This window comes from Apteryx rowi, unplaced genomic scaffold, assembly GCF_003343035.1.
Source record: "Apteryx rowi isolate R43461 unplaced genomic scaffold, aptRow1 scaffold_28, whole genome shotgun sequence".
Classification (NCBI taxonomy): Eukaryota; Metazoa; Chordata; class Aves; order Apterygiformes; family Apterygidae; genus Apteryx; species Apteryx rowi.
In genome coordinates this window covers 2,043,162-2,070,119 of record NW_020449196.1, presented here as the reverse complement: position 1 = coordinate 2,070,119, position 26,958 = coordinate 2,043,162, and the positions used below count along the sequence as shown (strand labels likewise).

General features: G+C 38.4%; 1 protein-coding gene across 3 annotated transcripts in view; it reads left to right on the top strand.

Annotated features, from left to right (window-relative positions):
- Positions 1–26,958, top strand: part of FTO (FTO, alpha-ketoglutarate dependent dioxygenase) — a 270,893-nt gene that overhangs the window by 218,988 nt on the left and 24,947 nt on the right. Inside the window, exon 9 of one of the 3 annotated variants that reach the window (XM_026068860.1) lies at positions 21,344–21,439. The exons of the other annotated variants lie outside the window; for them this stretch is intronic. Coding sequence (XP_025924645.1) covers positions 21,344–21,419 — 76 coding nt within the window. The 3' untranslated portion in view covers positions 21,420–21,439. Of the gene's footprint in view, positions 1–21,343; positions 21,440–26,958 lie in introns of those variants that run through there. 3 annotated transcript variants of the gene reach the window in all.

Here is a 26,958-nt window from a genome sequence, read left to right as displayed (position 1 = left end):
CCTCTGCACCTGCAGCCGCCTCTGCACCTGCAGCCGCCTCTGCACCTGCACTGCCTCTGCACCTGCAGCCGCCTCTGCACCTGCACTGCCTCTGCGCAGGAATTTGGTGCTCTGCTGACCTGCTTTTCAGTCGTGGCCGCTTTGGCATGGTGCTGGGCACAGTCTCTCCGTGACCCCCGCCAGGTAGGCTGCTGGGGGATATTTGGCCTCCCTGCATGACCTGCTCCTCCAGCTGCCCTCCTCCCAAGCTGCGGCGCAGACGTTTCCTTTCCGTGGGGCCTAGGCGTGTGCGTGCCCTCAAGGATGCGGCCTTGGGAGGGGCGACCTGGCCAGCTCATGCCAGTCCCGCTCATCGCAAGCCGTGGCATCAGCTTCTGCCCGGTAAGATTCACTGCTCACCAGCACCAGCAATTGCAAACTCTACGTAGCAAATGCGTAGTTAGCTTCTCCACTGTCATAGCTTGCTTGAAGCACAGAGCAGACCCTGAAAAAGAGACTTTGAAACCTATTTTATACCTTAAGCAACGCAAACCTTTCTGAGACAACAGCAAAATAGTGTCATGAGTAACAGACGTTTTTAGATTCTAAAAGATGGTTTATGATGTTTTTTCAGCTTTTATTTTTGAGCAGGTTTCATATTTCCTTTGCAATCTTGAACGGTAAAGCCTTTTTAAAACAAAGTTTAAGTTTTATGTGTTGCTGCAACTCCAAGAATTTCTTATTTGAGAAAGATGCAGCAAATACTGTGAATTTTATTATAAAATTATAAGAATTAGCGAAGCAGTGTCTCACTCTCTTCCCATTTAATCATATTTTTGCTAACATTATTTGAGCTACTCAAAATGTAAGTGAAATGATTTTTCACTGAAAATTTCAGTTTTTACAAAGCTAAAGCTTTCATGGAAAATATCTCAGTTTTATTAAAACAAAATCTGTTTAATTTGGTGTGATTTTGATCTGAAGTATAAGAGTCCAGGTTTTTGATTTTTCCAAAACTTTTAATTTTGTGTGATTTGAAATTGTCTCATGGAAGTTGTAGATTGAATTCCCATTTTGTTCTGTTTGTTCCGCATCCAAATCCATACTACTTCTGTGATGTATTTTAGACTTTCTATGATAAAAACATATAATGGCCTATAGGAGTTAAATGACTGAATAACTTATAGGAGGTGTAGTCTCAGCGCAGGACATTGACCACAGTGTGAACTGGGACTTCAGGCTCACCTGCCACAATTCCCATCAAGGTATGTGTTACCGGAAGGAGTACAGTTCCATAGTTTACTGACTAGAAACCAAATGTTTCAGCCCAGTTCTACAAATCAAAGTGAACATTGCAATTTTAAATTATTTGGACATCATTTGATTAAACAAAAAAACAATATATATAAAAAAAGCAATGGAAATTTCAAAATTTCCTGTGGCGTGGAGATTTGTGTTTTCACTCAGCTCTGTGCAATATGCCACTGGCAATGCAATTCTCTCCTATACTCAGTTGATCTTGTTGGTTGAACTGAATGCTAATGGGAGAGCTTTTATCTCATTCAACACATATTAGTTGGAACCCAGAGAGCAAGAGGATCCTGCCAAAAGTTGTCTTGCATTGACAGCAAAACTTCTTGCTCTGGAGCTCATCTCTCCCATTTCCATTCTAATCTTGGCTCTGAGTTGGGGAGAAAAAATGCAGTTATTCCCTGTCACCTTTAGAAATACAAATAAAAATGTTTGTTTCCTCTTTTCCTTCTCCCTTTGTAGTGCCTCTCACCTAGAAGGTACATAATGATGGCAGTTCTTGTGCACCGAATAGTGCTAAAGCTTGTGCTTCATAGATTTGCAAGGGGAATTGGAAGGAATATTTTATATTTTTATCCTCTCTTCCATACACTCATGAAACAATTGAACATAATCGTTCATATATTTCATGTGTTAGCTACAGAATTATATTAGAAACATTTTGTAATATACTTCAGAAAACTCATAATGGGACATCTGTGTTTCTAATGCTCACATATTTCTTCAGATGCTGTTTGTTTTGCCTAGGAGTTCCGAATTTTTTCCATTTATATGTCCATATCTTTCCCAAGAAAAAATTCTGAAGTTATGTCAGTCTTTGTCTCCTTGCTTGATGTGTAATATAGGCGTATTCAAAATATATGCATGATACGCAATACCAACATCATTAATTACAAATGCCTTCTGTTTTGAAATGTATGCTTTCTTTGTGCACAATGACATAGTAGAAACTTTTTAAAGACTTTAGGGGTGGTGTTCTTCAATTGACCTTAGTTAACCCTACATATTGTGCTGGTAAATGTTTTTCATTCAAAACTAGTATTTGTAGCTTGAGTGTTTGATGATGCAAAGCTAAAGTCACAGTCTGACTTAACTTACTTCTGCAATCTGAGGTGCAGTACTATTTTGTAGCCTACAGAATTAGTATTTTATTTAGCCAAGGTTCTTTTTTTTAATCAATGAAGTATAAATCTCATGATAAATTCCCCTTTAGATTCCAGTGGAAATGAATGGAATGATGTGGTGATTTGCCATCACTAGCTTGAAAGTGATAGCTTTAGATAACCTGAAATTGAGTATGTATGTTAAAAAATCTACCTGCCTTTGTTAACTAAGATTATCATGCATCTATTTGTGGTGATTGCAAGCAGATTTCTTTCAGGTTTTTTGTATTTTCTTTTAATAAAACAGTATACTTTCTCCTTTTTAAAGAAGACCCTTACTAAGCTCGTAGATTCAATGCTTTGTCTGGTACACATTCTCCAGGCAAAGTGCAAGTCAGGGAGTTGGGAAAACAGAGTACAGTTCAGGAGAAGAACTTCTCCACCTGACTTGATCCCAACTAGTGAATATTTACTTTGTTCCACTGACTTCCATGCCACTATGTCAATTTATATAATTTTACAGTCTTATTTGAGGTTACTGCAAAATCTGAATGGAAAAAATGTAGATTCTCCCCCTAAAAATACAATATACTAGTAATTTTGTGGTAGGAGACTCACAAGACTAGATAGTTTTCCATAACACTCTAGACTTTGGTCTTTATAGATTATACATGTGGAAATAATGCCTTGAGCTGTTATACTTAGTCATCTGCCAAGCTGGATATCCCAGTTTTTTTCTGGGCATTCTGATCCATAGTTCTTCCAGAGAAAGGGAAGGATCATAATTTGGAATCAGAAAAATCTGGATTATATTTACTTCCAAACTTGCAATCATTTGATATTTCAAGCTGTTGCATCAGCCATCTATCAAATATTTTATGATAGAGACCTCAGGTCATAATCTCTTAGCTGGTATGTCCCTAATCATTGTCTATAGAAAGTCCTAGCAGGATCACAAGTGGCAAATATGGTAGATATTTTCATAAAAACAGCTGATTTTTTATGGCATTTATTGTAGGCCTTTGTGATAGTAGTTCATAACTAGTACTGTATAGTGGTTATCTATGGAAAGTTTCTACTAAGAATGTCCATCAAGAACCACTACTTATCATGGTGTTATGTCCAGATATGATACTATTCAATCAATAAGCCAAGCATTTCTGCATCAGGATGATAGCAACTTAAAATGTGTTGTCATTGCAATTTACAGCAGTTGATCATTTGTTCCGCAAATTTCTGTACACAGGCACATGTACATATATGCAAAGTGGGTATATGGATCCATCTAGCTGAGTATCCCTTGCCAACAGTGACCGTAAGCAGATGTGTAGGGAAAACGTAGGACAATTAATTTATGATATTTTCCTCTAATAATTGAATAGTTTAATTATTCTGCTTCTTCCACATCTGTAGAGCAGTACACCATATACTGTACTCTTTACTAGAGAACTACTCCAGTTGAGGGCACTACTCTGTGGGAAGCAGGCAGGTGTAGGTAAAGAGTGTATGTGTGTGAGGAGCAGACATGGCCCTTATCATGGGATGCCAAAGTGGAATTTCTGTGAGAAATATTGGTCTTTAATTAGAGTTCCTTAGATGAGGGGGAGAACAGGGAGTCCTGGAGAAGGGGAAGGGAGTGTATGGGAAGCACTCAGCTTTAACCAGATCTGTGATCAATGGCAGATATAGTGACATAGGCAAAATTACTTTTAGACGTGCTATACTTTCTTACCAAGTTATTCTCACAACACCAATCAAATCGGTTTTACTGCCACTAATCCTATGTGCAGTGGGACTCAGATGCAGCTTCCAGTGCCTCTTACCTGCTTCATCCAATATAAAATATGGAGGCCATCGTTTAGTGGCCTGCCCCTCTTACACTGATTTATATGCATTTTACAGTGTTATTGCCAAGGGGAGGGAATGGAAAGGAAGCTGGTTGTGTGGGTGTTTGGTTAAAGAGGCCCACAATGTTTCCAGCCTCTGAGAACCCGGGGTGGCTGAAAATCTGATAATGTGCTTTCCACTGAATAAACAGTGTGGACACAGGGGGTTGTTTCACAGGAGTTACTAATAGGAGTTGAAGTAACAGGACGCTGTGCATATTCTTCTGCAGAGACTTCTTGGGTTGTACAAGAGAGGAGCAAAGTCACAGTATTACTAGAAGTACTCACAGAGGTCAAACCCTCAATTACAGACACAGTAGTCTATAAATAATACACACACATATCACAGACAGATCTTCTTCCCGTCATTAATTATGCAAATGTAGTATTCTAGCTTATGTCAGGTCTATAACCATATAGTGTTCCTTTTTTTGTGAAAAATCTCTGTGTTCTACCTCCTCCCCCCAAAAAGCAACTACTTAGTAGAGTTTCAGAACTTACAATCTGCATTTTTTGCTAATTTATTTCAAGTAAACTGCAGTTTATGGGCTTATCTACTAATTCTTTTGATTAAAGCGCAAGCAAAACTCAACCAACTTGAACAGGTTGAATGCCACATCTGTGCAGAAGATATCAGCACACTTATTTATGGCTCAAAGAAACGGAGTCTAAATTAAGCCAGGTATTGCTATAGAGTGGATAAGCGGCCATTATGAATTATCCTTAATTATAGCGATTTCCTAAACTAATAAACCTGCTAAATCTTTATTGCAAAGGTTAGTTTACACAGTGCATATAAAATCCGCATGTGCTACGCATCAACCACCAGCTGTCTGACAGTGTGTTGCTATTGCAGTGAGTGTTCACATAAATTTTATGTTGGTTGTATTAACAGTCAGTCCATATCACTACCCACAGATGCCAGTAGACATAAAAATTGCTCTCCAGTGAGCCTAAATATCCCTAGAAGCTAGTTGTGTCTAATGTTCCATGTAGTATTTGTACGTGAAAGCAGCAGATTGAAAAGTTATTTACAGATGAATATTTCAATCCAGTTAGTTCATATTGGCCTACTTAGCCTTCTTTGCTGGTTTATTTGTATGCTAAATAATTCACTAAAGGTTCTTGTTTACTTTCAAAAGTAGTTTCTATGAAATGCAAACAACAGAACCAACTTGAGGTGCTCAAAAGGCTAAACAGCCCTGTGTTTAAATGCGGGTCAGAGCTACAGACAGAATCTTGCAGATGGGCTGTCACTCACTGTGTTGCCCATTTTGGTTTTTGGGGGTTTTTTTTGTTTTTTTTTAAGAATTTACTGAGATTTTATCTTTTCATATGAATTGGCAAGAATGGGTTGTTTCTTCTTAATTTATCCTTTTTACAGACGAATGTGAAATCCTTCAGAGTCTTCTCATTAGCCAGACAGTGCTGGCAGCTTGCAGCCTGTTGTGGGCTGTTGGATGGATTCTTGACAGTGCACAGGACTAGCAGGTGCAGCAGATACGTGATCCTCCTGCTGTAGGGCATAAATAATTTTTTGTATGAATTTCTGTGGTTCAATGTTTGCTTGCCATTTGTTGTATACTTTGGTTTCTTTAAATCGGAACACTACAAATTCAGCCACTGTTTGTTCCTTGACTGATACACAGGGACCAGGAACTTAGGCAAGTTCCTAAGTTCAGACCACAGTACTGTCTAGATAACAGAGTTCATCCACGGTGCTAACTTTTTATTTCATAGTATTGATTTTATCATTTTACTGTTTGTAATAGGAGTTGCTTTATTGATATTTACTCAACCCCTCTTTGTGCAAATGCTGTAGAATACTTTGTTGCAAGTATTGACATACATCTCCTTGTTGCATCACTATCATCAGCTTATTTCACCCAAATGGTATTCAGATACTGTAATTGTTTCTTGTTATTGATTTTAGATTGCATTTATAACATGTTTCCAAAGATCATAGCACACATGCTGTGTCTAGCTAGAGTTTCAGTTCAACCGTTCCAATAAGAATATGAATCACATATATAAAATTGAAACAGCTTAATATTTTAGGTCTAGATTTGCTTTACACAGATCTCTTGAGTAAGATTTAGACCAGTCAGTTCTTGAGATGCGGAAGGAGTATCTTGATACTTCCTAAAGAATAGTTAATTATTTCTTGCAGGCATTCTGAGCCATTAATGAATATTCCAGCAAAATACTAGGGATGCTATACTGTCAGTGGTGACCTATTTTTGAACAAGATATGGAGTTGTTCAGGTTTAGGTTCACAAAACCTTTAAAAGCCTGTTATTTTGTTGCCTGCATGTCCCACTGTTTGCAAAATGAGGCCGTTGGGGCAAATTTCATCTTGAACGATTGCTAGAGATGGGTGAATACTGAAAAATATCTTCTGTAAACATTTCCGTGAAGAATAGGTGATTTCACTTTGGTTATGTTCAAGTCCCTTTTGGCCTTTCCACTGATATTTTTTATGAATAAGTTTACTGACCAAAACGCCCATGGAAATGCATCTCTTCAGGTGTACAGAATGCGTCCTCCCCAGACAATGAAAACTTTGAATGTAAAGTTAGAATATTTGCACCAGGAAATACCCAAGCAGGAAGCAGAAGCCTATTATATCACCTAGTAATGTTAACCAGTAGAACATGTATAAAATGTATAAATGTGTTTTGGCTTCTGTCAGTTAGGTTTTATTTTTTTTTTTATACAACAGCGGTAGGCCATATTCTTTATACTCAGTTTACATAACCTTAGGAAAGATCAGAGTAGAGTAGGTGCTGTAAAGTATAGGAAAAAGGCCTCTCTTGTGCCACTAAATTATGAGATAACTGCTAAATTATTACTTATTTGATTGATGATGCATTTTGCGCAGCAAATGCTGTGTTACCGTACTGGTTATTGAACTTGATATCTATGGAGAATATCCCAGTAGTTTCTCTTTGGAGAACTGAATAATAGTTTTTCAAATTAATGTACATACTTGTTTTCAAAAACTGAGCTGCATTTTGCCTAAAAAGAGAAGTAGTAAATTAAATACCTAAACCCTAGGAAAGTTAATGAGGTTTTCCACCAGAAGCACTTGGGCAATTTTGAAAATTCCACTTTGCTTTAAGGAAACTAAAAAAGTCAGAATATTTCATAAACACGCAAGAGTGTATGTTTATGTGGAGGGGCAACTTTGTTCTATGGGGAATTAGTTTTCCCAAAAGGAGCTGAGTTGAACATTGTTAGTATTAAAATACAAAACCCAGCTACATTTGCCAAAATATCAGCAATCGCATTCAGTCCTCATGTGATTGCATCAAACAGAAAAGTTGGCCCCACAGTGTTAACTGCGGATAACAACGAATCAGCAGCACTTCTACAACAGGCAGGCGAAGGGAACAAAGTCCTTGTGAAATGTTAGTGTACATGTTGTGAGACCTTAGTGTTCTTCAGAAGCTCTCCTGTTTGTCACTGCTGTCCTAGTTGCTATAGAATATACACATTTAAGGAAACCTTTCTGTGTAATTTTTATATGGAAAAACCCCTGAATTCACTCTAACCCGTCACGTGCAGCACCGAGAGACGCAAACTTTATGAAAGGAGTTAAATTCCATGCTTTCTGCTACTTTGTGTTTTGATAAGAGAGGGTAAACTTTTCGTAAGTCGACTCAATATTTGGAAAGTAGCATTTTAAACTGGAGCGCTCAGGGTGTCGGCAGGGCTGGGGCCGAGCCAGGGGCGCGCGGGGCGCTGTGACGGCGCACGGCGCCCGGGCCTGCCGGCAGCCTCTCCACGCAGGTGGGCAGGCAGCCTGCCACCACGCGCTCGCCCGCGCCACGCACCTCGGAGCTGCCTACGGCACGCCGCGCTGTTTACACGGTGCCGACGAGTAAATACCCTGAACAGAGGGGAGAGACGGAGGGGCTGTGAATAAAGAGGAGGATTACAAGACAGCCCCTCCGCTCGCGAGTGCCTGTCACCTCTGGCTGCAAGCCGGAGGCAGCCCTACCTCGCAGCCGCTCCGGAGACCAGGTTATTATTCCAACAAGCGAGGGAGAGAAGCTAACTTAGGCCTCGCTGTCTCTCTGATGTGGTGTCAAAACATCAGTTTCAGGGAAGCTTGTGGATGCAAGAGCAAAGATAAGTCTAAACCCTAACAAGAAAACAACTGAAAGTATCTGCAGCTCCAGCGCAGCTAAATGGCTCTCCTTCCTAAAAACGGCAAGGGGACCCGAACGCGCTGGCTGCCGGGCGTAGCCGTGCGTTCTGCCAAGGAAAATGCTGTGGGGACTGGCAACGGTCACAGGAATTGTATTAATAAATAGGGTAATCTTGTTAACCTTAATAGTCCTGATTATAGCCATTTGAAAAGGAACAACGACTTGTTTATATTGTCATTGCACCGGATGGCTGACGAAGGCCCTTTTAGAAGGCCTTAGACTGAGCCTCCCCATTTCTTTGCTCTTCGGAACACTTCCTCCTCCTGTGTGGCTATGCCTTTCACCAGGTCACGTTTCTGCCCTTCCATTAACATTTTCAAGGTCAGGTACAGTGGTCACAGTCAGTTTTTACTGCTCTTATAATGTTTTTGTTTTATCTAGTATTCCTTGGAGAACAGACAAATTGGATGCATACGTGTAGCAGGCCATCCTGACATTGATTTTTGAAGGTTCATTAGATAAATGCTGACATCACAGATTGATGTCTCTTTAAAACAGTGCCTAGCACAGAAACATTGGGGGAATCAAAAATATTGACTTACCATGTTTGTGCAGAAGGCCCACTGGAGATTTCTCCTGCATTAATGGAGTCCATCAATTTAGGTGTTCTTTAATTATTCTAATTGTACCCCTCGCAGCTGGAAACCAACTTCATTAGGACTTATGGCTAGGTAGTCGCCCCTTTCACCGAGAAGAAATAACAGTGGATAGCAGCGACTTTGGTGTGTCATCACATCTTGAATTGTTCAGTATTTAATTGTTTTGCTTTATTCTGGGATAATTTCCCTGTGTAACATGGTGGTAAAAATGAATGGGGATGCAGTGATAGGCCAATGCAGAGGCCAAAAAGCTGTGTAGTACTTTGGAGAAATACATGCTGGTAAAGAAAGTTGATGGTTTTGTTCATGTTTAACCCCTCACCCTGGTACCATCAATAGATTGAAGACATCATTTGTATCTGCAAGTGTTTGTTTAATTAAGACCTCCTAAAAATCTTTGCTATTGATTCATTCCATTATCTTATTGATTAACTGCACTGGATCATGTACTTGCTCTTTAGTGGAAGGCAACAGTTTCAGCCTGCTGTCATTTACCCACAGATGTGAACAGTAAGCAATGTTCAGCATCCATGTCTGCCAAAGTGTCTTGTGCTTTAATGAAGTACTGGCTGCAATTCCCTGTATTACATGAGAAAAGCCAGTTGTCTCCTGCTGGTGGTGTGACCAAGCATAAAGGTTTTCTTCCAGTTTTTCATAAAGCAGCTGCTTACCAGGGTATATTAGAAAGTTGTGCTTTGCATTTGTATGTTAAAATCTAGAGGTTTCAAGTCAGAGCAGCAAATTAACACAGACGACCTGCATATTTCATTTCCACGCTTTTGTATTTTGTTTTTTTCCATACTGGAAAATAAGGCAAAAGAGGATTTTTTTTTTATTTTTTTTTTTAATGTGCTGAAGTGTATTTGTACTTTGCAGTCTCAGCTTGGGGAGTTTGCTGCATGACCTAGTATTAATATATGTGAATATCTGATAAAAGCATCACACCACTGCTACTCTGAAGATTTTCCTCGGGAAAATAATTCAGTCAACAACATTCAGACCACTGAAGAGTTGGGCTGTCTGGCTACGTTTGTGCCGCTGCATGTGCTCTTGTTTATCAGCTTTGTTGTCTTTTTCTTAGAGCAAAGTCCCTTTCTTACACCAGTGCGAGGGCAGCACGGCATGTAGGACCTTATTTTACAATTCAAGAAATGGGTTTCAGGGCGGGGAGTGAGAATCTGACTCCTCAGACCTGTGGGGACCATCTGCTGCCAGGTCACGCAGTTGTAATGTCCCCTTCTGCTAGCCCACCCCTCAGCAGGCTGAGTCGTGGTCTTAGCCGTGCTCCTGCCGCCTCTCAGATTCGGAGGGGCTACCACTAGAGGCAAGAGAGAGGTGGTGACTGACAGGAGAAGTATGGGTAGGAGAAGTTTAGAGCAAAGGAAAAAACCTAGCCCTGCTTTTTCTCCTTCTGTTCTGGCATTTGAGTGACAATCCAGACTGGTCCAGAGTAACTGCCAATATTGCAGTGGAAAATTTTAAAACATTATGCATGCCATGTTGAAGTGTTTCGTAGGAAATAGGGCATATATTCTTTATTTTCACATGCAGCTCTTTCTTGACTTTTCCAATATACTGTATGTACTGTGGGTGGTCTCGCAGTGAATGCCAGCGGGCCTTTGTTGCCATTGTGAAGGGAGGTCTCAGAAACTCCCCCCATGACAAAATCACTACTTTTTTCCACCCTTTTTTATATAAAATGAAAACTTCTCCAGTTGGGCTGTTTTAAAATTCTAGCTCAATTGAGACTTTTGTGTTTAGTTAAGTTTATATATCTGCTGGCATGCGTTGTTAATTTAAGCCAAACCCTCAACTTTACCTTGGCAGAGAGACTGATTTTGTTGGGTTCCCTGCACCCTGTTAAATGAGCTAGTACCGAAACAACATCCAAAGGACAAATGGCTGCCTTCTGATTACTGTTCAGGCTCTTTGATGGCAGCATTAAGTCCTGACTCAGCCTTTATGCTACCTTAGCATGGCGATTTTTAATGCCTCAGGTTATTTGTAACTGCATAAATACTAGAATTAAATCGCAAAGGAAAATTCTTTAAGTTTTTGTTCTTTAATCCAGCTCTCAGAGCATATCACACAACATTTTTGTTTTTCTTATGATCTGTTTATGTGCAAATAGAAGCTTCTCCTGTTTGCTAACATGAGTAATTGTAATATTTATGATATAAATATGTGATATGTATCATAGAAGATAAGTTGCTAGGTAAATTCTGGAATTGTGACAGACAGGGTAGAAAGGACTACCTTGTTGCAGGAATCTCTCCTTTTTTTTTTTTTTTTTTAAATCTATTCTCTTCCAAAATGGTGAATTCTGTTTGTTTAACCACATTGGCTACATTGCTTTGGGGTTGCTGTTGTGGCAGATCCTGGGAATGTCTCAGGTGTCTGGTAATATCCCGGAAGGGTTGATCTCAGAACAGACCTAGGACTGAACTGTGTATTTGGTGGGAGTCAGAGCAGGAACAGGAATGCTTGCCTGCAGGTCCGTGGAAGGCTGAGTGACTAAGAAGGCAGACTGCTCTAGGTTTTAGCAGATTTGGTTGGTTGGTTTTGCTCCTTAGTTTGATAGGGCTTTCTCAATTCCAGAGTCTTGGCATCTGTATGATATTCTTTCTGTTTCATGCCCAGCTTGCATTTTTTGCTTAGCATCAGTCTGCTCCTTTGCTTAGGTTCTGAGCACTTACTGTGATTAGAGGACAGAGCAAATACTGAGCCAGAATGGGTTTTGTCCAACTCTTTAGAAGTAATTGAAATTATGGGAGAAAAGCTCCATGTGTCCCTTCTTATTATTTCATCTGAGGATGGGCTGATTGGACTCAATATTTGTAAACTGCAATGCAGAACTCTAAACTCACTTTGCACGGTTGTACCTTAGATGCCTTTAAATTAACTGCAGTTGGGTATGTATAGAAGATAGCATAGCTATCTAGTGTTGATCAGCTTATTGCAGTCCTGTTTTTCCAAGGCCAAAGACTTATACTGCTCACCTTTAACTAAACTGTTAGGAGTATCCTGGCTAGCTCAGGAGTGCTTACAGGAGCTGAATTGCACCTTTGGATTAGCATTTAGACTTTGTTAGTGTTTATTCATGGAAGCAAAGAATGAGACAGCCGAGTGTGTTCTTGGAAAACACTGTTTTGGTTTTTCACTTTTCTAAAATAAATTCCTTTGTAATCTTGAGTAAATTCACCTGAAATAAAAAACAGAGGTGAGTCTCCAGAAAAAATGTCAACATTTTGAGTATTTTCAGTAAGGACAAAAAGTCAAATTCTTGAAAACTTTCTGCAACCTTCAAATCAAAAGATATTTTAGCACAGCTTAGTTGAAATATTTTGTGTTCATGAAATGCATTAGAGTTTTGAGGGTCTTTTAGATACGTTTAGCTGAAATTTCCAAATGAAGTTACTTGTTTTTGATATGTTAAAATGAGTTTTTTTACAATTTTGAAATATCTTTCCAAAATATCTTTGAAATGTTTAATAAATTGAAACTCACCTTTTCCACTACCTTTTCCAGTTTCAAGAAATTAGGATTTTCTGAGAAAAACATATTTCTTTGAAAAGATCCCAGCTAAATCTAGTGAAGATTTATTATTTATTGTGGACCAAATCTTGCTTTCTGTACCTACATAAATAGTTAATGAAAGTGCTTGCAAGCATAAAGCATGAACTATTTGGACCAATGTTATAAAGTGCTTTGAGCTGGGAGAAATAGAAGCTGGAACATGGAAGTTGCATTATAAGCAGAGTTATTTTTGTTCTGTAGAAAAACTTTTAATTGTCAAAGACTTTTAAAAGAAATTCTTTCTTTCCCCTCTCGATCTTACAAGAGCTAACTTCCACACACATTACTCATGTTTTATTGCAGCTGTCAAATACTCAATGTTACTATTTTGATTGAGATTTAGACAGAGATCAGTTGAACAATTAAAATCTCCAAATAAAATTTCCTGAATTGTTGAACTGAGTGTGAGCTCCCAGTGAAAAGGGTTTATTTTTAAAGTTGAAATTTCTGTGCATAATGTTTTTGCCAGTCTACAGCTTTGCTAATGTGTTTCACCAGTTTTACAAAGCATGACATCTTGGCCTTTTATGGAGGGTGAACTTACTGCATTCATAAAATAAATATATGGACTCATATATCTTTATGTAGTATCAGTTACAAATAGGTTATTTTAGAAGAAAATAACACTTGTAATTGCTGAAACTGGCACAGGTGTCTGGAGTATTTTGAAATCTGAATGGAAAGAAAAGAACTCTTTGAAATCAAGTCTAGGTAAGAAAACAATGGTGATACAATATTTTTGGAAAATGTATAGAGTAAATCTTGTCAGTATATTAATATAATTTTTCTAAAAATTTGCTGTTCACCCTTTGAGATTGATTAATTCTGAAGATGCTTCCTATATAATACTGAACAGTATATTAAAGTGAATAGGAGTCTTGCCTGAATATAGACAGCAGAATAACACTGTATATGTTAATGCAAGGTGTTGCAGACTGGAAGCTGTCCCATAAAATATGTTTGGCAAAAATAAACTAAAGCTTCATGCAAAATTCTTGATAAGTTTATCTAGTGGAAGCATGTACACGAAACGGCCTTAAACTTAATAGATGGGGACAACTGGTAGTGAATCTAGTTAGGCAAAATGTATCTAAGAACCTGAAAAAGTACCTGGGAAGTATGCTGAGTCCTCAGCTGCTGTCACAATATTAGCAGTTTCCAAGTTGATTTTCATGTGCGATACTGCAGAGTAGAACGATCCTAAAGCAAATTCTTTATATGCACCCCTTCCTTGACTTCTTACCTACCTTGTGTAGTTCCAGTCTGAATTATGACTAAGCTTTTATCTAGCACGTTAGCCAAAAAATGATGTAGAAAACTTTTCTGCAAATAAGATTGACTCAGAATTTTCATTGGCTAGCATGAGTAGGGTTTTGTTGTTATTTGCTTGTATCTGCTTGCATTAGTGGTGAACTTGGTCTCAGCAGAGAGTTTGGTAATTCATTCCATGCCAGTGAGGAACCCCACAAAAGTGCACAATAGCACAATCTAAAAGTAAATAAACAAAAACTTCTGTGGCTATTCTCCTCTACAGAGCATTGTCTTGTGGAGATTTCTATTTAATTTCTTTTGTTTGCCCACATATGTACCTGTTAGGATTTCTTGCAGGCTGTAGCAGGCTAAAACCATCACTATGACTGCTGGTACATACATGCTGGTTCTGTCCCTTTTTTCCTACAGACAGTAGCATAGATTTTTCTGAGTCTTTCGCCAGGATTCCCCCAGCAGGAGGCGAGAGTAAATGGGACATACTTACTCTTTAAGGAGGATCCAAAGGCATGTTATTTTCCACTCAGCCCAAAAGATGGGACTATTTGTATTTTTCCCTTTGCAATTGCTCCATCTCTCTATAGTTAGGCGGTTGTCCTTTCACCTGAAAATGCAACAATGAACAAATTTCTCTGAATCGCCTTTGTTTCCTGGACAGTTATTGTTAAAACAATGAAGTTTACTGTTAGTCTTGTCTATACTTTTACAAAATCCCTGGAGAAAAGGAGCTGATTTATCTACAGCTTAGCCTGAAGCACTTGCGTCACTGTATGATCTTGTATTGCTTGCTTAATAGACCACAAAAGTCAACATCTCTTTGGAAGAACAATTTGTGCTTAAAGTAGTCACAAATTCCAAGAGATCCTGTTAAGGGAGGATGTTGTGAGAACCCCAGAGTTGGAACAAAAACTCCTGTTTCCTAATTATGATGTTAATACTTGGGAAACCTTAAGCCACTCTGTCTTGGTTTATGTCAATAAAGATTTGGTGTTTCTTCTTTCTTTCTTGCCCATCCTGCTTTCTGAAGTTGGAAGTAAGTCAACATTTTTAGCTGCAGCATAAGAAAGTTCCAGTTGTCTATCATTATGGAAGTAGATGCTAGATTACCCAGAAGAGATAAATGATCTGCATTCCAAATATCTTTTATCATACTAGGTCAAAAAATTTAGTTCACAGGATGATAGGAAAAGTTAGATTGGAAGGGACCTAAGGAGGTCTCTAGTCCAATCTCCTGCTCAAAGCAGGGTCATCTGTGAGGTCAGATAAGGTTGCTCAGGGCTTTATCCAGTCAAGATTCAAAAACCTTCAAGGATGAAAACTGCACAACTTTTTGGGCAACCTGTTCCACTGTTTGGCTGTCCTCATGGGAGAAAAGTTTTTTCTTATATCCAATCACACTCTCTCTTGTTTCAATTTATGCCTGTTCTCTCTTGTCCTCCCACTATGCACCACTCTGAAGAGCCTGACTCCATTTTCTTGCTAACCACCTCAGACACTGGGAGGCTGCTTTCTGGTCCCCACAAAGCTGTTTCTTCTCCAGACTGAACAAGGCCCATGTCCTCAGTGTCTTCTCACAGGGCAAGTGCTCCAGCCTCCGACCATCTTGGCGGCCCTCTGCTGAACTTGCTGTGATTTGTCAGCATCAGTCTTGTATTGGAAGGCCCAAAAATGGACACAGTATATAGAGGTGATTAAAAAAATGCTGAGTAGAGGGGATAATCACTTCCCTTGATCTGCTGGCTATGTTTTCATTAATACAGCCCAGGATACTGTTGGCCGCCTTTGCTGCAAGAAAGACTGCTGGCTCATGTGCAGCTTGCTGTCTACCAGCTCCTTTTCAGCAGAGCTGCTCCTCAGCCAGTCAGTCCACAGCCTGTGTTGTTATTTGTTCCAGGTGCAGGGCTTAGCATTTGTCTGTGCTGAATGAGGTTCCTGTTGACCCATTCCTCCAGCTGCTCTGTGTGGCAGCCGTGCCTTCGAGTGTATCGACTGGTTCCCTCCCAATTTGATGTCATCTGCAAACTTAATGAGCGCGCACTCACTCCTTTACCTGTACCCATCGTGTACCCATCCCTCTGTACGCTTTGCTTTCCACCCCATCCATTTCTTCCTCGCTTGACTCGGGGTCATTCAGTTGTAGATCATAAGCCTCTATTGTCATCAGTGAAAATTATATGTCCTCTTTATGTATTGACAAGGCTCTATAAAATGTAAATATAGAAATCATATCAAATGCCTTCAGCTTACTACTTTTGAAGCTATAGAAAAGCTGCTCAGTTACATTTGCAAGAATACTACAGGTTTCCCCAGTACACTGCATGTTAGAGATACCATCACTGTTTGACCCAGTACTTAACAGGGATTCAACGTGGGATGATCTTTTCTTCTGCAATGCTTGTTTGTAAGCACCTGTATCAGAAAGGCAGATCCTGCACTCACACACACAAAAAATTTGGTTGTTCACTGTATTGCTTAGGTACTATGCAGGTGAAATGCAATTAAGCCGTTAGTCTTACAGGAACATAAAAGTGATGTATAGCCATACTCACACCAAGTTTTAACTAGCACTTTAAAGTTTTCATATCTGAAAGATTAAAATAATAGCAATTCTACGTTGCATCTCAGTAGGTTGCAGCAAGAGTTCACTTACAATAATCACTACTAACAGCCTGCCAATATTCAGTTTGCATCAGTCTAGATTCATCAGTCCACAGATTTGGGATAGGAGCTTTATTAGGTCCAGTTCTGAACATGTTTATTTAATATGAAGGATTACATTTTTTTTCCTAAAATAGGCATTAGTTATATGAAACAGTTATAGTATAACATTGCTGATCTTGGTTGTTTTAGTCACGTGTTAACTTCAATAATTTTCATAGCATGTGGCATGTAGTATATGCTTTTGCAGAAGTGCCCAGTGTATATTTACATAGAAAATTAAGCACTTAAAGCTAACAGAAGATTGATATGAGAAAGCTCACTGTCAGCTGGTGCCATTTCAAGGGGTACTGGATTTACTATGTCTACTATTACTGGATTTACTATGTTTACTATTAGATGGTTTAGAGGGAGTGCATGAAGACCAATGTATGATTGCCCACTTTCTCTTGAACTATCAAATACAAAGCCACGCATGACAAATTTTGAGATTAATATAGCCCCCAACGATATCAAACTCTAGACTTCTTCTGGCACCACTGATAAAGGCAACTGATTTGAAGAATAGCGCTTTGTCTATTCCTTCACATAGTTGAAATTACTGTCCTGACTGGATCATATTGAAATGATTTCATTTTGTTTCAGGAAAACCCATTTGTCATGACATATACATTCTTTGCAGCTTCTGTTGTGATGGGTAATTTTATTGATTTCAGACAGCAACTAAAGCTTTCTAGCCTCTTTCTATAGAAAAGAAGTCATGAATCTTTCTGTGTATAAGTTTGTGTTAATATTACATATGTATTTCATCCCACCCATTTTTTGAACATTCCAGGCCTACTTATGCAGACTATATAGCTATGCTCCTGCTTTATGGGAATCAGTATTTCTGTTGAGACCTGTGTCTGAAGATGAGTGCATGTTTATTGACTTTGTTGAAACAGAAGCCAAGTATGAAAAATTTTACAGGACTGAGTTAATAGGTATCTTGAGGTGCGGAGTTGATAAGATACTTAAGTATGCTTTAGTAAAATGTTGTGATTTTATTTTCATCTTGACTTTTCCTTCAAAAAATCTTTCTGTGTTTTCTGTATCTTTTAAAGAAGAAAAGAAATCTGAGTTTTTAGAAGGCAGCACAACCAGGTATCTTAATGCATTGGTGTAAATGGTCTAGGCAGCTTGTCTGTTCAGTTTAGCTGTTTGTTGTGGAAAATATACGTTGTTGCCATCTTTCCTAGAAGATAGCAATCTGAAGTGCAGTTAATCCACCAGTTCTTTGCTGTAATGGATATTACTGTGGTGTCTTGAGATGATGAGTATGTGGTTAATCTGATCGATATTAACCCTCTTTTGCATATACATACATACCTGTTGAATATTCTTAATGTGGATGTATTTCATTCTTTATAAGCATACCATATATTTGATGGAAATCATTTTATGCATCATCACTACTGGTTAGGTACTGGTTTTTTTTCCACATCATTTCTTACTCTGTATTAGCACCACCATCATACAGGTTAATTTGGACATCCTGCTTTGGAAGACTGTCATGTATCCATTTAAGTTCTTCATTAAATTTATCCCTTATTTCATTTTCTCATTCTTCACCTGAGTGTGTATTTTGATGCTGTGACATTTTCCTTTTATTCCCAAATAGTGAATTTGTTCACTGATGATTCTGAAGCTAATAACTGCTCATTATATAGAGTCTCTTACCATTTCCCACCTTGGAGTCTCTCCGCCACCATAAAGGAGAGTAGATTTCTGAAGACAGTGACCTGTTTCCCAGCCATTTCATCTCTTGCAGGACAGTGATGTTTGCATGTAACACTTCTCCAATCATTCCATCAATTTAGCAAGGGTGTCTGATCTGTATAAGCTCAAAGTATGTCATTTTTTTAGTCCTTTTTCCTTAGTGACAGTAAAGTGCTGAACAAAACAGACTCAGAATAAGCTCTTTGATGAAGTATAGGCAAGAATATTAGCTAGTAATTAAGAACAGGTTTTGAGAGTTTGAAAAATATTTGTGTGAATATTAAAAAGAATCTGGGTGGTAGGTAATGAGAGATAAAAAGAGGTAAAAGAGACCAACTGCAACAATGAAGAGCAAAAAAATAGCATGATGGAGACCAGGGTAGCAGCTAAGGTCCAGCATGCAGCAATGATTGTAAGTCTTCAGAACAAGAATCAGTGTCATGGTGAGAAACATGAAAATGTCAAATTAATCACTTGTGTACCTTGCTTGAGTAGATACAGCCAGACAGAAAAAATAATTTTGTAACAAATACTCTGCAAGAGATTAAGTATTTGTAAACCATACAGAAAGTGCAAAAGGATGAAGACAAAAATCTTAATTATAAAAATGCAGTTACAGAAAGATGGAAATAATGCTTTAATGAGCTGTCTAACGGTGAGATTATTAAAGGTGACCAAAACTTCACCACTTTATAAACAACTGAGCAAATTTTCAAGAGTTTCATGGTGCAGTGAAAGTGCTCAGGTACAACAAAGCACCAGGTGTTGAAAACGTTTCTGCTGAATTATTAAAAGCAGCAAGGGATAAGTTCTGTTTGAAGATTTTAACTGGAGATATGAAAACTTTTAAAGCTATACTTTGCAGATGTAAAACATATTCAAAAAGGTTAAAATTGGGTTGTCATTTAGAAAAAAAAAAGAAGGAAGGACACAGTAAAGAGTATCACAGCCTCTCACACTTTGTTACAGCCCATAGGATCCTATCTTTGATCCTAATGTATAATCTTGCTTACTATTTGGCAGAAATATTAAGGAAATATCAGGAAGCCTATTAAGAAAACATGTCCACTATGAATAAAGTCTCTGCCTCATTTCATATCAGGGCAGGGCTTTGAAAAAGCATACACAAATGACCTCCACCTGCTTTTAGAGAGCTAATGGTTTTATTGTTGTAAGGAGACAGAGGCAAGTGAAAATGGCAAGAAAAATGTTATCCAGATCAGTAAAAATAAAATGATTCTATCTTATAAGGCAACAGAAGGACCCATACAAGTTTACAAACAGTTCACAATGATAATCACATTATTTAGTTTAGGTATCTAGAAGCATTAATTACTAATAATAACGTAATGAGGGAAGAAAGTAAGCCACAATCCACAATATAATGCGTGTTTACCTATCACTTTTATCTTTTCAGAATTTTTTGTTTCAATTACCAAGTTAAAACAAGCTGGAGATATACAAGACGAATTAAAAAAAGACTAAAAACCTGTTATTTTGAATTGGTTTGAGGCCTCGGCACTTATGGTGAAGGAAGTTGAGTGACCCTGTAAAATGAAATACTAAGGCACAGTTTTGGGGCTGACCAGAGAGTGATTAAAGCTCTAATAAGGAACTGTGAGAGGTTGGTAAAGAAGCAAGCGTATGAACATGAAACCCAGCATATTCAGAGGCCAGAGCAGGGAGCTAGAAGGTCAAAGAGACCAGCTAAGTGACTTCTGGAAGCTCATCCTTTTGGGCTTGATCTTACACCAACTGAAGAGAAGATGGAGCAATAATATTGAATGAGTCCTGAGAGTGCTTAATATGATTTACAGCAGTGGGCAAAAGATACCACTGACATAAAATGGGGCAAATTATGAGTGCACCTGAGCACCTTTAGGTTTTTTTATTTCTGGTAATTCCTGTAACTGCACACAGATTTTTTATTACAAGTCTTATGTAACAACTGTTGTTTCACCAACAATTAATTAAATCCATTATCTAAAGTGAACAGAAAATTGCATGGTGCCTGTGGGGGGAAGTTTGTAGAAGACTTTATAATAGATATGACTTACTTGATCATTCCAAGAATTTGAGATCAAATTTGCAAGCAATATCCTGCTCAAGTTTCTCTTCCAGGCTGCTGTGCAATAGCCTCTTAAAATCTGCCTGTTACTTGCTACCCATTTGTTATAGTGTCCTGTTTGTTGGCAATATGCCTACTATTTAAGGTTACTTCCATTAATTAACCATAAGTTAATTTCTTTGCAAGCGGACACTCTGATCTCATTATACTGTCTTTAAAGCTGAAGGCCTCAGCTTTTCTTTTTGGCTTTGATATCACAGTAGAAAGCATATTCTTTAACTTAAGGGCTGTGTCTCTGGGGGTAATTTGGTAGCCTTTGAAAAAGTGACAGTTTGGGCAATCAAAAAGCAATATTGACATTTTATTTAAAAGTCAGGAAATTCGGCGCCTGACACGGCTCTGGAATGTGGAACACGTCCTCACCGTAACCCGGGCTCCGTGGATCGCCTCGCAGTGGCGCAGGGAAGAGCCCTGCTCACAGGTTGCCTGCTCTTACGGCTAAACACATAATCAAGTCACTGTCAACATGGCAAGAGCATTTTGCCTGCCCTGTGACATGTGATTCTTTTTCTGGGGCATATGTGCATATTTTAGCTAATAGCTATGACTGTCCTTGTTGTACTCCTTTTTGATATTTTATAGCAGCCACGTGTTTAAAAGTTTATATACTGATCCATGACTCGTGTGTACTATACTTGTGCTTTGGGATGTCTCTTTTCAGAATAGGCTGGTGCTTTTTTTTTTCTTTTTTTTCTTTCTTTTTTTTTTTTTAAGATAGATGGTCGTTACCAGTACACAGGAACAATATCAAACTTGATATGTCGCATATACTAGAGTTTAATGTTTTTTCCATTGCGCTGGATTTCCCTAATGCTATCTGAGATATTCTGAGACATATGCATCCCTGTCTTCTGTCTTTCAGAGTTAACTTCAATTTGAGCAATAAAATCTGGGTGCTTTTTAGAGCATTAAATCCGGCGAGTGGAAATTTGTTGTGATGTCTTTCAGGACCACCAGGTGTATGTCAGACAGCAGCAAAGTTGCTCCACAGGTAATTCAAATCTCTGTGAGCAAGCCTGATACATGAAGAAGCCATTTGTATCCCACTGAGTCCCATAATGTTGAGCATGTTGCTGAGATTTACACAAGTCCAATCTATGCAACTGATAAGATGACCACAGCTGGGTAGCAACTGCATGACCTGAATCTCGGTTTCTTATGCCTCAGCGGCTGTGGCACTAGAGAGTTTGGGGTTTTTTTTCCTTACCTGGGTCAAAGCTACTATGAAGGGTGCATTTTATTGAACTAGGCAGCTGGAAAGCAGTTAGGTGGAAGAGCTCGGGAAAGGAAACTCAGCTGTCTCTAGGGCATAGAGTAGAAATGCTGGGTCAAAGGTATTATATTGGCAAAGGTCCTGAATGGCTGTTTCTGTATCTTACCTAGGGTTGCCCCAGTGCTTTTAGACAGAATTATTGTCAATGGTATTGATTAGATGTTTTGATAATCCAGCAAGCTCCCTGATGTGTTAAATTTCCTTCCTTCATGTGGCTCTAAATGTGGGAGAAGTGTATGTAACTGCAGAAGGAGCTCTCAGTGGACACCACCAAAGTATGACCGCTCGCAATCAGATTGTGCCGTGCATGCCGATTCCCRTTAGTCGTTTGTCAGTCACTTTTAACACTTGCTAGCAATTCATCAGCTCTGTACCCCTGCTAATGTACTAGGTGCTTCTGGAGTTTTAATTTATGTATTTATCAAAAGCGATTACACCAAAATAATTTTATTTTCATCTTTGTATGAAAAAAAAAGTCTGGATTAAAATTCTGCCACACGTGTTCTGATGAGTATGTATTCAAACTCAAAAGTGGGTATGGGCTCTAGGATAGCAAAATATTCTTTTTAAAGCAATTAAAAGGAGGAAGTTCAAATGTAAAATTTGTACATAGAAGTAAAAATGTGCAGTGCCTTGTGGGAGAAAATTAACTTCACGTAAGTTTCTGGTTTCTTTTACATAGACACACTGATAGTTGTTTTATGAATGAATGCTTACTATGGAAAATACTCAGTTTTAAATCTACTTTAGTTTGTGTTTCGAAGTGGTGACAATGTGAGAGGAAGGGCCTGATTTCCAAGCCCCCTCTCTCCTTTCTGTTGGTGTGCGTGCGCACGCAATAACAAGCTCCAGCTTTCTCACTTTCTGTCTGGCGTGGGAGAGCTGCCGCTGTGGACCGGAGCAGATGTCATCTCTAGTTTGGCCTAAAGGGCCTCACGCTACCCAGCGTGACATCCTGCCTAATCGGCAGCTCCCACCGTGCTCCCTGTGACGAGCCCTTCCTATGGGCGCGTGCGAGCCTTGGCACAGCCAGGACGGGCCCCCGGGATGCCCCAAATTCCCCCCAAATTCCCGTCAGTCAAAACGAGGCAGATCACAGCGAGAAAGGGGTTAATGATTGTATCTGCTTCAGCAAATGCGCAGTAAAGAGCTAGATTAGTAGAGATGAAAAATTTATTGCAAAACTGCCACAGTATTATGAAAAACAAAATGATTTCATTGAGCAGTAGTTCTGTTACCATAATCCTAACGATAAACTCGGTTACACTGATAATAGGAGAAAAACTAATTGCAGCGAGGACAGGACAAATCTTTTTTAATCCTCGTTGTCATCTCAACTAAATCCAAACCCGTTTGTATTAACCTTTGCTGACAGAGTCACATGATGGACATAATTTCTTGTAATTTACCAGCAGTAGATCTAACCTTTCTTCATCAAATATTCATAAAGGCATGATTCTCAATGATTTTCTGTCTCTTTTCATATTTACAGCTTGTTGTCTTCTTCCTTTTTACTCTAATTTGAACACAGTTGAAGTCAGATGGAATTAAAGTTAAATTGCTTTAGTGGCTACAGTACCTGAAAGCAAAGAATAACTATTTGAAATTTCTTACAAGTAGCTGTAGTCTGATTTGGCTGCATTATACAGTCCAAATGTCCCTTCCTCAGGAGAAAAAAGACCCCAAAACCAGATTAAGTGACATCAGTTCTTGTCACCCCCCCACTGTTGGGGGGGGGGGTTGTGTATAGGCACATGCACATGAGAACACAGAACTGAAAGTACAAGGAACGGGGGGGTTTTGGACCCTTGCATAAAATATTTGCGTCATGAAATGGCATGCTGTGGGCTTGAATCCTTATTTAGGTGCAAGTAAGAATAATCATTGCAGTCAATTCAATTATGCCAGTGTAAAACTGATGTAAAAGGTCAAGGCCAAATCAATTTGATTAAGGCAGTGTAAAACTGGTATGAGAGCCTTGGATCATACATCTACCCAAGAAGTTCAGCTCTGACATGTAATCATATACCAGCTGTAGAATGACTGCACTTCCACATAGATTTTCTGATGAAGAAATAAGACTGTTTTAATACAACTGTAGTGTGTAATGACAAATATTAAACAAAAATTCATATATTTAAAATATTGCGACTTGAAAAATTCTCAGAAATACTTTAGGCTGGTATATTTGGATTTAAGTTGAATAGCTTGTTGTTGTAAACTTTTTTTGCGTCGTGCTATGAGCAGAAACTGTGCCTGTGTGTAGCTCTGATAAACAGATTGGTGTTTCCAGGCTCATTCTGTCAGAGTAGATTGTGGATAAGTGGGAACAATATAAATGATTTAAAATAAGTATAGCTTTGAAATGCAATGCTTGCTTTGTCTTCATCATTTTGTTGTCTGACTCTGGGTGTGTGCTAGCTGGTAACTGAGCTGTTAGAACCTCGCTTAACAATTTCCAGGTATGGCTGTTGTTCATTTTGTGAGCAATGGCCACCGTCTAGTCCGGAGAGCTGCTGAGCACTGTCAGCTCCCGTTTGAACATGCGAGAACTCAATGTTTGGCACCTCACGGCATTGAATCGCTAGAGGACAAAGGATTCTAGAGGCTCCTAAGTAGTGAGGTATCTCTAAATAAAGATAATTAAAATTAGTGATGAGGACATCTTAAAGATACATTTGTCATAACTTTTATTTCCGAGGAAAAGATAGAGGGGTCAAAACTGAGGGTTCTGGTATTTGGGCCAGGTTCCTGAATAGCAAAGATCAGATTAGGAGTACTGATTAAAAACACTTCTGTTTCTGTCCTGAAACCAGTTGTCATCTTGAAGGAGTGGGTGAAGAGGTAGTAGGTGATGTGGAGCTTTCTGAATATTGAAGGAAGTGTTTTAAATTAATTCCATCACAGAATTACTTTTCTGTAACTTCTGGAGGTGTGCTAGGTTCACCTGGTATTCTCTAGCTTTTCATCCTAATTTTTTCTTTGCCTGTGGCATCCATTATAGTGTTGGATTCTGATTTGGAAGTACATGGTCTGTTGTTGCCAAATGAAGACAGAAAGGAAAGATAATTGAATAGTGAGAAGTGGGAAGCGGTGGTAGTCTAATGGGAAGGAAGCTTGCGCAGAGGCCCCGGCACCATACAAAGATCGGAGGAGGTAATTCAGTTCATGACTACCCACCACTCATCAGAGCTGTGTAATGACGTCACGAGGGAAGTATGAGGTGTTCAGACAGAGCCAGGATGACGGCATATAAAGTACTTAAATAAATATCGCACTAGTTGCTAATGAACTTGTAGGTAAATCCTATATACTGAAACAGTTGATAGTTTTCATTACAACCTGAAGTCTTAATTCTGAATTTGGTATATTTGAGGGTAGGTGGGCAGTTTTAAAGAATTGCTCAACTGAAAACAAATGCTATGGAGAAAAAAGGCAAGAAGGAGCTTCTTGGAGATGCAACAACTTACTAAAAAGGCATAGAGGTTGCAATTAAAGAAAAGTATTACTTCATTTCTACTTTGTGGAGAATTAAAATGAATAGTATGTATGACTATCATTCTGGTCTTAATCAAAGAAGAGCACTTTCTATAGCTACAGTAATAATAAAGTATCTTGTGAGATCAAGTGAAGTTATTCCTAATAAAGTTAAGAGCAGATATGTACCTATTTGAAAATTCATATTCTAATTATTAATCTGAAGAAATAAAATTAAAAATTGACCAATATGAAGAGATACCTGCATTCTTCACTGTTTTAGGATAATGTTGAATTAAATGCACTTATTTGTATATAATTAAAACTTTTATAATTCTTTAAAATGCAGTATTTACAACTAACATCTAATTTTCCTTTTTCATCTGTTAGTGCAAATTCAGTTTATTCAAATTACTCTTGTCTATACTAGTCTCACAGAGGAAAGGTAAACCCTTTTTTTTCCTTTGATAAAATGAAAAATTAATATAAATTTTCAACTTTTAAGAGAGTCATATTTATGCATCCATAAATACTTTCTTATTGGTATTTATATACCAATATTCATATAAGATTATTCGTATTCATTGGTACTCATTGTCCGAACTCACAGATTGGTTATCTTTAGTGGTGTATCTAGCTGAACATATAAAAGCAGAGACAGCTTGAAAGAACAAAAAGCCAAAAAAATAAATGTAACTTAGCCTCTTATCTGCCTTTGGTATAGAACTATCATTTCTTCTTTACAACTCAGAAAATTACAACAATGTAAAGTTAAATGTGGTGCCCCAAGTTGTACTGTAATTTGAGTACAGAGTCAGGAATAGCACATAAAGTCCATAAAAGGGTGTCTGTGTTCCTTCACCAGTATTCAGCATTTCCTTCTTTCTTGCAAGTTTTTTTTAAACAGTAGAATAAAACACACCAATATGTTCACTGAGTGTGCCTGTATCTGTGAAATTCAACTGTGAAAATAACAATATTTTTACCATAACCAACATAGGAGGAAAATCACAAGAACAAACATAATATCTCCAGAGAGATTATGACAGATGCAGAAAGAACCTGGTCCTGTTCATTCACCAGTAGGGTTGATGTGACAAATAGAATCTGTAACCAAATAATGAGTGAAAAAAATGGTTACAAACTAGGGATTTATTCCTTCCATTTTCTATGTAACTATGTTTTATGAGATTCCCTCAAAATGGATGATTAATGTAGCCTGTAGTTGAGGCAGTAAAAGGTTGTCCAGCTCTCTAATGTAGCTGATTATGCAAAAATACTGAAGATGTAAAAGGAAACCAAACTGCATTCTTCCACGTTTCATTTTATATGTATAATTTGTTTATTGTAGTGAGTTGGATATGTTCTAATAGGTTGAACTGTGTGGTCTTTTGAGAACATGATGAAAGACTCTATATAGAAGAAACACACAGGGATTGTAATTTCGGCACATGTTGAAAACTTAGTTTTAGTCTATTTGTATTCCAAAGTGGTTAGATTTGGTTATAAGTTATTTCCAAGATAGCTTACTTCCTGGTGATATGTTCCTATCCCCTCATTTATGACAACCAAAAAACCAGTACAATTAAAAGCCACTATGCAGAAGTTACATTCTTCTTTATTTCAGTCATGAGTCTTGACATAAACTTTGAGTTTAGAGATTCTTTGTTTCTGAAAACAATGTGAGTTTCAACATAATTATGATGCTCATGGTAATTCCAATAGGT